Below are 10,850 nucleotides of genomic sequence, written 5' to 3' on the forward strand. Positions count from 1 at the left end.
ATTCACATCTTTGTCCTCTAGGTATTTATCTTTTGAAAAAATATTCACATCTTTGTCCTCTAGAAATACGTAGAATCATATTCGCATCTTGTCCTCTAGGGTACGTGAATCATATTCACATCTTTGTCCTCTAGGGGTACGTGAATCATATTCGCATCTTTGTCCTCTAGGGGTACGTGAATCATATTCGCATCTTTGTCCTCTAGGGGTACGTGAATCATATTCGCATCTTTGTCCTCTAGGGGTACGTGAATCATATTCGCATCTTTGTCCTCTAGGGGTACGTGAATCATATTCGCATCTTGTCCTCTAGTGGTAATGTGAATCATATTCGCATCTTTGTCCTCTATGGGTATATGAATCATACTGCATCCTTGTCCTCTAGGGAGTATGTGAATCAAGGCCTGCATCTTTGTCCACTCTAGGGAATAGTGAATCCTTATTCACATCTTTGTCCTCTAGGGGTACATGAAAAATATTCCATCTTGTCCTCTAGAATACGTGAATCATATTCGCATCTTTGTCCTCTAGGCGTACGTGAATCATATTCGCATCTTTGTCCTCTAGGGGTACATGAATCATATTCGCATCTTTGTCCTCTAGCGGTACGTGAATCATATTCGCATCTTTGTCCTCTACGGGTATGTGAATCATATTCGCATCTTTGTCCTCTAGGGGTATGTGAATCATATTCGCATCTTTGTCCTGTAGGGGTACGTGAATCATATTCACATCTTTGTCCTCTAGGGGTACGTGAAAAATATTCACATCTTTGTCCTCTAGGAGTACGTGAATCATATTCACATCTTTGTCCTCTAGGGGTATGTGAATCATATTCACATCTTTGTCCTCTAGGGGTACGTGAATCATATTCACATCTTTGTCCTCTAGGGGTACGTGAATCATATTCACATCTTTGTCCTCTAAGGGTACGTGATAAATTCAATCTCTCAAACTCTTGAGAACCAGAAAGATAAATTTGTCAGCCCTGTCACTGCGACATAGGTAGGTTCCGGCCAAGTCTTTTTTAGTTTTCTGTAAAAAAAAAACTACTGAAATGGCTTTGTCTGTCTGTTCGCACTTTTTCTGTCCGCCACCAGATCTTAAAAACTACTGTGGCTAGGGGCCTGCAAATTGGTATGTTGACCATCCACCCTCCAATCATCAAACATACCAAATTGCAGAACTCTAGCCTCAGTAGTTCCTATTAGATAAGGTTAAAGTTAGCCATAATCGTGCATCTGGCAACGATATAGGAAAGGCCACCTCTGGGCCGTGGCGAAAGTTTCATGGGCCGCGGCTTATACAGCATTATACCGAGACCACCTAAAGATAGATCTATTTTCGGTGGCCTTGATGATGCGTTTTAGCAGCTGTACAGAAAACCCGATTGCGCCGAAGGAGCTTCAGCACATTTTTTACTTGTTTTTTTATACGCTTCAGTTTTCCCGTCATAAACTTCTTTTTCCAGACTAAACTTTTAACTAGATTAATTCCTGGGGACGATTCTGTTTCCAGTTAGCCCTCGGTCTCAGCGAGAGGACCAATCAGCTACAGTGATTCAAAATCTCCACCAGGACCAATCAGCTACGACGATTCAAAATCTCCTCCAGAACCAATCAAAATGCAGCCACTTGGTCGCTCGGAGAGGACGAGGTTGTTGATGTATCTATCAGATTAATGAAACTTTTGCCAGACAAGGTTTTTTATCTATGTTCTTATATAAATTCAAAAAGCCTATTCTGGGAGATTTTTCCATGAGAGAGAGAGAGAGAGAGAGAGAGAGAGAGAGAGAGAGAGAGAGAGAGAGACCTTAACTCAATCGTCCGGGTGTCTTACTGTTATCAGTATATAATTTCTAAAGAACAGTCTGGTTTTTAATATAATTTTTTGCTTACAAAGTGATTACCGTGTAAATTTGGCTCATAATATATATACATACACACACACACACACACACACACACACACCGGGGAGATATGTGACTGACACAACAAAATTTGTGGCTTAATACTTGTGTGTATGAATGTGTGTATATATGTGTGTGTGTGTGTGTGTGTGTGTGTGTGCGCGTGCGTGTGCATGTATTGTTCAAGGTCCTCTGTCTAGCGTATATTGTTATTATACCCAGTTCTTTGATATTAATCTAGTGTTCTTCTTGTTCTTCTCAGCTGCAAAGACGTTTCAACTTAACCTACTATGTACAGCGTCGCACCAGGCTCTGATCCCCTGCCTTTACTACTTTTGCCCCACAGACACGTTGCCTGCATAGATACTCTCAGAAGTGCTCTGAGAGCATCTTGTGCGTCTAGGCGGTGTCTGTGAAGCCAAGTAGAAAAGGCAGGGGATGCAGAGCTGGGAAAGGGAACGACGAAAGGATTGGGGTAGGTTAGTTGAACGTCTGTGCAACTAAGAAGTCTTGTAAGGAAGGAACTTATATTAACATCAAATAAGAGGTTAGTGGTGGCTAATTTTACATTTTTAGTCTATATTTTGTCATTTTACTTAGGGATAGAAGTGTTGATACAGTTCCCAGTCAGTATTATTTGCTTAACAACAAGCATTATGAAGAAGTTTCCCAATTTTTATTGGAACAAGTAAATTTGAATGGTGAATGATGTATTGTTAAAATATATATTTTGGCGGGTGTACCAGCATTCTGATACAATCCATTTGCTGTATATGTAATTTATGTCAATAAATCTTTTGAAATTGAACCTGAATGTCAATTTTATAATTTTTCAGCAACTATACACGATAGAGGTTAGATTAGGCATTCTGATGAAAAATATAACACTGATATCAGCATCCCTCAGACACTTTGAGCTCCAGGCACCAAAAAAGCAATGAGGAAGAACTTATTATTAACCCATATTATTATTATTATTATTATTATTATTATTATTATTATTATTATTATTATTATTATTATTCCGAGGACAAACTCTAAATTTATATGGAACAAACCTACAAGGGCCACTCCTTGAAATTGAAGCTTTCAAAGAATATGATGTTCTTTTGAAAGAAATTACAGAAGATAATAGGAAATACAGAAAGAGGTCAATTATTAGTAAAGTAAAAAAAAAAAAAGACAAATAAAAAAATTACAGAAAAACGCAAAAAAGTATAAAATTAATTTTTAAAACAATAGGTGAACTGTCTTAGGGCAGCAAAGCATTGCATCTCCTTTTGAACTTCTGAGGATCTAATTGAGCAACCGTTGACGAAGTCCTCGAGGAAATGATCGTACTGAACCTCGAGAATTTCAATCGGCAGTCGGCCAGGTAGAGAGAGAGGCTCGACCACCGACTGAATTACAGTAAATCCTGGACAACTTTTCGAGTGAATTAACCAGACGCTAAATGCCTTCACCGCAAGACCTTTCGAATTACATAAATAAATAATACACCTTCATGCGTGGTATACGGGAACCCATGTCCATTGCTGTTAGTTTCAATTGTCGTTTAACTGAATAAGACTAGGGAATGACATGGAATTTAGAATTAGGGAAAGGCCAAGCTCTGGGACCTATGATGTTGTACAGCGCTGAAAGGGAAATTGAGAGTGGAAATGTTTTAAAGGTGTAACAGGAGGAAAACCTTGCATTTGCACTATGAAGCAATATTGTTAAAGAGAGGGTGGAAAGTTAGATGGATGAAAGAGAATATGAACGGAGCTATAGCAAAAGGAAAGATAGGGGTTGCAGCTAGGAGCCGAAAGAACGCCGCAAACATCCTTCAGGAATGCCTACAGTGCACCAAGCGAGGTGCATCGTCGACAATAGCCCCCCGACGGGAAATATAATTCTGTGCGCTTAGTGGCTACTTCCGGTTTTGACGCTAACGATAAAACGAAAAATTTACAATAATATTATTGAGTTCTAGCATCGCAATGCATCTCAACATCGCAGCTGATTATTCAAGTTTCCTTGGCAAGCAAAAGTGAAAAAGCAAAAACACAGAAAAATTGAAAAATTCAATCTGACTTGTATTCTATTTCAACAATGCAGTCTAGATGGAATTCCACGACGGGCGTGTTTTTTATAGAACCTACTATTTTTATGACTAATCTTTTTTAAAGGAAGTTCAACAGACACGTAGGAATAAGTATGCAGTTAGACAGAGAGAAAAAGAGAGAATGAAGTGAATTTTCCCCAAAATAAGTCCTTGTTAGTTTTTCTCTGTTATGATGTCTACGGGACTCGGTTCCTGAAAATTCTGTTTCATATCAGACAGTTAGTCCTTATAATATCTTATATTTAAATATTGCATGCAAAGGATTATATCCTCGTATTTTTAACAATGCTGATTCCTTATAACATTTTTCCCACTTTTTAATATCTAATGGATTAGTTAACATAATATCTCTCATTCTTCATATTTTTAACAATGCTGACTCCTTATAACATTTTTCCCACTTTTTAATATCTACCGGATTAGTTAACACAATATCTTTCATTTCTCATGTATGATATACAAAGATTGCTTGAATTTTTCTGATAGGTAGCACACGACATTATAACAATTCTCTCTCTTTTCATTGTTGATATCCAAAACATTTTTCTTCCTTTTCATATAAGTAATTTCTTGTTTGGTTGTCAATGTACATGTTACTGTAGTGTCATTCTCTTTAAGTCGTATTGTCCTGAGACAAGCTTCCTCAACATTATAATTATATGCAATTTATATATCTATATATATATATATATATATATATATATATATATATATATATATATATACTCATATATATATATATATAAATATATATATATACATATATATATATATATAAATAATATATATATATATATATATATATATATATATATATATATATTGTATATATAAATATATATATTCATATAAATAATATATATATATACATATATATATATATATGTTTGTATATACAATATATATATTCATATATATATTTATATATATATATATATATTTTATATATATATATATATATATATATATATATATATATATATATATATATATATATATATAAAATATAAAATACACACACATTGCTTGAATTTTTAGAACTTTGGAATGTATATGTGTGTATACACACACGCACACATACACCCAAAGTTCTAAAAATCCCTGACAACATCCTCGTCTACTCAGGAAGAGAACAAGACTCTAATTACGCATTTGTGGAATCAAACTTTGCCCAGGGAGGCTGAGACCCACGCACGGAATACACATTCCGGACCTCCCCAAAATTCGACGCGACTCTAATGGTGTTTTCCCGTAACAACCTTGGTTTCGGTTAACTTCACTTGAAAATTCTATTTGGGATTGACAGGTAATGTCGCTTCCTATCGGAGATAAAGTTCTCGTGATAAAGTTTTAACATTTTACAGTACAGGCTCCAACTTTGTCTCCTGGAAGGCTTTATATATTTACTTTGTATTTGTTGTTTCATTGTATTATTTTTTTTTTTTTTAGTTTTATGATATAATTACTATTTATTCTGAATTTTCCTTTGTATTGAAAGATTCTTTCCAGCATTGGTTCTCTATCCCGTTTGAATTAATTGTGGAATGGAATGGAATGGAATATAAAATTTAGGCCAAGGACCAAGCGCTGGGGCCTACGAGGTCATTCAGCGCTGAAAGGGAAATTGAAACACAATTGCTAGGAGAGGGCAGAAAGTACGATGGAAGAAAGAGAATATGAAAGGAGATATTGTAAAAGGAATGAAAGAGGTTGCAGCTAGGGGCCGAAGGGACGCTGCAAAGAACCTAAAGTAATGCATACAGTGCACCGCGTGAGGTGCACTGACAACACTATCCCCCATTGGGGTGCTTATAATATAATCACTATTTATTTTGAATTTTTCTTCCTATATAATGATTCTCTCCTAATTTTGTTGACAATCCATTTATAATTAAATATGCTGAGTTTATTAAATATAAAATGACTCGCTAGTGATTCTGTCGATTGTTCCGTACATTGTCAGCTCTAATCAAATTATCATTTTCAATCATTGTTACAAATGCAAAAATGTATAAAATGTTTATTTCCACCGATAAAAATATCTATGTGGATATATCAGCAATTTTCATACAATACTTACCACAAACGTCCAATAATGGAAAATCAGAATTTAGGAATTTGCTTTGGATAAATAAAAATTGTCTATATGAACATAATCACGGCAATCACATTAAATTCAAAAGCAAAGTGAACCGGACATTTAAAAATTCAATGCCTAATCCCGTTCTTTAAAACTACATCCAAGCCTTAAAGAAAGGAAGGAATCTTATAAATCAAAACAAAATAGAAACTTGATGTCCCAAATGTCAATGTGGGATGTTGCAGCCTTCCTGAGATAAGAAGTAATGTTCCTCTTGAGCGCAACGAAGCACCGACCGGAATAATACCAGTAGAAATGAAAGAAGGAGAAAGTTATCTCGCAGTAGAGAAGGAATTGGGTCAATTGTTGCCAATGTATGAAGTCCCAAAAGGCACATACATATTCGAAAGCCGTTCAGGGCTGGTGCTCTGACTGTGTATGCAATATCCTTTTGGTGAAAATTATTCCCGAGGTTCAGTGCTTATCATTTTATTTAACTATAGACATGCAAAATATTATATATGTGTATATATATAAACAAAATCCACAAAGAAAAGAGAAACAACGGAGTGCTGCAAGGCCTTTCGACTTATAGTCCTTTACTTACTTGGACATCAATGCTATATTCCATTCATTTAAGTGAAACTCTCACAGGATAAATTGACTGAAAGTTCAGTGAATGGCAGATCGAAAGATTTCTCTTCACAAAATCTTTGGAATCCAATTATAGCGCTTACTTCCAGTTGTAATTTTAACCTTAGCCCTGGCATGTATTATTTGGACCTCTGTATTAGAAAAATGTTCAAGAACGACCTAAAAGATAAAGGCCTGACTCAATTACAAATTAGTTACCTTATATATATTTTATATGTACTCGTATGTTTAATATAATTTTTTTCTAAATGCTCATCTTGCAAAAATGTTTATTGTTTACCAAAAAAAAAAAAGAAAATTATTGAGTTGTACTATTATAACATTTTTTGGTAGTCAGTCACTCCTGTATAATCTTTTAATTGTCCTAACCCTGTTCTAACATTGAGTCTAATCCTTTTGTAAAACTTCTTAACATTAACCCTGCTTTGGCAGTTCTTACTAATTCTTCTTCAATTGTGTTGATTCCAGGTGCATATTTTTTCCTTGTAATCCCCATCTGTCATTTATATTAAGAGAAACTGTAACCTTATTTATATTTTTCTTCAGTATGCTAAGTAAAGGACTATAAGTCGAAAGGCCACTGTTTCTCTTCCTTCATGGGTTTGTTTTATTTATACATTTATAATGTTCATTCATGTTCAAATGGTTCAGTTATACATACATACATACATAATACACATGTAAAGAGATATATATATATATATATATATATATATATATATATATATATATATATATATATATATATATATAATATAAGAAGACCCATAAAACACTATTTAAACATTGCAACCATATATTTCAGGCACTTGCTGCTGTACTGTTACCAGTAGAATTCATGGACAGATGAGATAAGATTAGGGGTCAGGGTATATACAGAGCATATGGGTGTGACATTGAGTCTTCGATGGTATGCAGGTGACCGTTTCCCCTAAGAAGGAGGAGAATAACCCCCTAGTGGTTTTTTGGCCTCATTTACTCCCGTGTGGCGACGATTCTGGAGGTCGCGTTTCCTGGGATATCTTCTTCAGGAGCAGTCTGAGAGTTAAAGCGTCGATGTCGTCCTCAGACCCGCTCCTGAAGAAGATGTCCTGGAGACGCGACCTCCAGAATCGTCGCCAAACTGGAGTAAAATGAGGCCAAAAACCACTGGGAATTGGTTATTCCTCCTTCTTAGAAACGGCCACCTGCATACCATCGAAGACTTAATGCCACACCTATATGCTCTGTATATATACCTTTGTAACATTTCATCTGTCCATATTCTACTAGTGAAAAGGGGGCACAGCAGCAAGTGCCTGAAATATATGGTTGCAACATTTAAATAGTGTTTATGGCCTTCTTATATTCATATTACACTGCAGTATTACAGGAAAGACATTTTATATATATATATATATATATATATATATATATATATATATATATATATATATATATATACATATATATATATATATACTATATATATTATATATCAATTAAAGATTTCTCCAGAATCGCTGGAGACGCCATTATTACATAACACACAGAGAGAGAGAGAGAGAGAGAGAGAGAGAGAGAGAGAGAGAGAGAGATGTCCCAATTTAAAGTTTGTTGACCCATAATAACAATAATAATAACATATAATAATAACACTAATAATAATAATAACTAATAGTTTAATTATGAAGTTGTCCCAATTTCTGCTTTTTTTTTTACAATTTACCAAAAGTTATGGAAAAAACAGAGTTGCATGTATTATGACATAACTGACTATGCCTAGTTTTGTGATAATACATTTTATATATACATATATATATGTATGTGTATATATATATATATATATATATATATATATATATATATATATATATATATATATATATATACTCTATACCACATATAAATATATATATATATATATATATATATATATATATATATATATATATATATATATATATATTCTGACTCACGTCATATCGATAGTCTCAGGTGGAATATATTATATATGTATATATAAAAGGAAGTTTATACCTATATATATATATACCTAGGCAAGCTAGCTGCTTGCATACCAGCATACATATATACTATATAATAGACAGCATTTCATTGCATATTATCCTTCTGAGTGAATATATAAAATCATCAAACACACAATCAGAAAACGAAATAAAATTTCCCCTCACATCTTGAAAACACACAGTCTCTCAGGTGGAAAGCAAGGCGTCCACTGGTTTTTTCAAGTCTAAATCGTTTCTTTCCTCCAGCAACTGGAACTTTGGGGGCTTTGGCTAAAACATGTTTTCCAAGAGCTTCCCGACTCAGCAATGACCCAATGGGAGACACCTTTGTTTCTCCTTCTATTTAAGATTTCATCTTCCAGGTTCACGTGTGGAACAGTGTAAATTTCTGTGTGTGTGTGTGTGGATCAGACAGTCTCTCAGGTGGTGTGTGCAAGGGCGGTACTGGGTAAGTGGCAAAATAACGCTGTCTCTGGAGCGACTTTTTATCAGAAAATTTTTTTGTTTTCACCTTCTTGGTATCTATTATTATTATATATATATTATTATTATTATATATATATATATTATTATTATTATTATTATTATTATTATATATATTCTATATATATAAAATAAACCTGTTATATAATATACTGTATTACTTTTATATTGTTTTTTGTTTTTCATATATTTATATTTATTATTATATATTATTATTATTATATATATATTATTATTATTTTATTATTTCTATATTTATTCTTCCAATTGTTTTATGGTGTGGCCTTGTAAATACGGAATTTAAAAACTTTAAATTGCGGAGGCTTTTTCACTCACGTGGATTATTTATTATTAGCACACAAGGTCAAGGGAAAATTAACTGATTATTATTATTATTATTATTATTATTATTATTATTATTATTATTATTATTACAGGCGTCTATTTTAGGTGTTTGGACCCATTCTGCACATCTGTTGGGTTGGGATTGTTACTCGGGGGTGCTTGTATTACTGGATAAAAAGCTGCACACATGGGCAAGTTTTTATCAGGGATTTATTTAAATTGTTTTGTCACTCATTTTGTACATTATTATTATTATTATTATTATTATTATTATTACGTGTATTATTACAAATTATTATTAAGGTATTTCTTATCGTATTATTAGAAGGGGGCTGTCCTTCAGAAGAGAGATGGCTTTAATGTCAGCCAGCGTTTGGGAGACTTTTTCATCTTCTAATATTGGAACACACGGGCACAAGCGGCGATGCGTGATTTAGTGGAAAAGAAATTCATGTTCTTCTCGGCAAACTGTAAAACCGTGTTATATATTGCTTCTGGATAGAGGTAGGCGGGGCGATGTCTAGGTCGAGAGAGATATCATAGAGAGATTTTCTTTTGAGAGAGAGAGAAACCCAGTTACACTCCCCCAAACTGAATCTTAAGAATAGTTTGACCCAAAGGTTCCGTAGGGGATTGGGACAGTTTCCTAACTTTGTGTCATACTATTCACGAAAGTCCTATTTAATATATATTTGTGAGTTTATCCATATCTATACATATAATTATATATATAAAACACACGCAAAGCAATAACCATCTCTCTCATCCCCTCTCTCCAAAACACTCTTTACAGAAAAATCTCTCTCTCTCTCAACAGAAGCTGGATTTTTGGGGCTTTCTTCGAGCAATGTTTAAAAGCAGAGAGTTGATTGGAGATGAAACTCCCTCTTCTCTCTTCTCTTTTGTGTGTCTTTCTCTCTTTTGCTCTCTCTCTCTGCTCTCTCTTCTTTTAATTCTAAAGGGCTCTCTCTCTCTGGGCTTTCTTCCCAAAGTGTTTTGTTTTCACTCTCTTTGAATCTATCTTTAAAAACAGACATTAATTGGAGTATTATTATTATATATTCTAAGGATAAAATAAACCTGTTCTAAACGACTTTTACTTTTTATATTGTTTTGTTTTCCTCTTTCTCCACAAACTAATTTTTCTCTTATCTTCCGAGCGTCTTTTAAACATCTATTTTATTCATACTTTTTGTTTTTATTTTTTGCAAACATAATCAGACATATTTTATTTTTTCTGTGAATTATTGTTTTTAAAATGAT

At 33.8% G+C, this 10,850-nt stretch overlaps 1 protein-coding gene across 1 annotated transcript; it reads right to left on the reverse strand.

Annotated features, from left to right (window-relative positions):
* Window positions 1-492: 492 nt before the first annotated feature.
* LOC136836237 (protein FAM186A-like) lies at window positions 493-6,711 on the reverse strand. The gene is made up of 3 exons (XM_067100242.1): window positions 6,704-6,711; window positions 2,216-2,355; window positions 493-923 (listed from the first exon to the last, which is right to left on the reverse strand). The coding sequence occupies exons 1-3, from the start codon at window positions 6,709-6,711 to the stop codon at window positions 493-495; spliced, it is 579 nt and encodes a 192-aa protein (XP_066956343.1).
* Window positions 6,712-10,850: the final 4,139 nt, after the last annotated feature.

The sequence above is a fragment of the Macrobrachium rosenbergii genome, chromosome 56, assembly GCF_040412425.1.
Source record: "Macrobrachium rosenbergii isolate ZJJX-2024 chromosome 56, ASM4041242v1, whole genome shotgun sequence".
Lineage (NCBI taxonomy): Eukaryota > Metazoa > Arthropoda > Malacostraca > Decapoda > Palaemonidae > Macrobrachium > Macrobrachium rosenbergii.

Excerpts from the sequence above, each read along its gene's own strand:
- LOC136836237 (XM_067100242.1), bottom strand. Across the intron at positions 924-2,215 it reads AGGCAGGGGATCAGAGCCTG|AGGACAAAGATGTGAATATG; the intron begins GTGCGACGCTGT and ends ACGTACCCTTAG.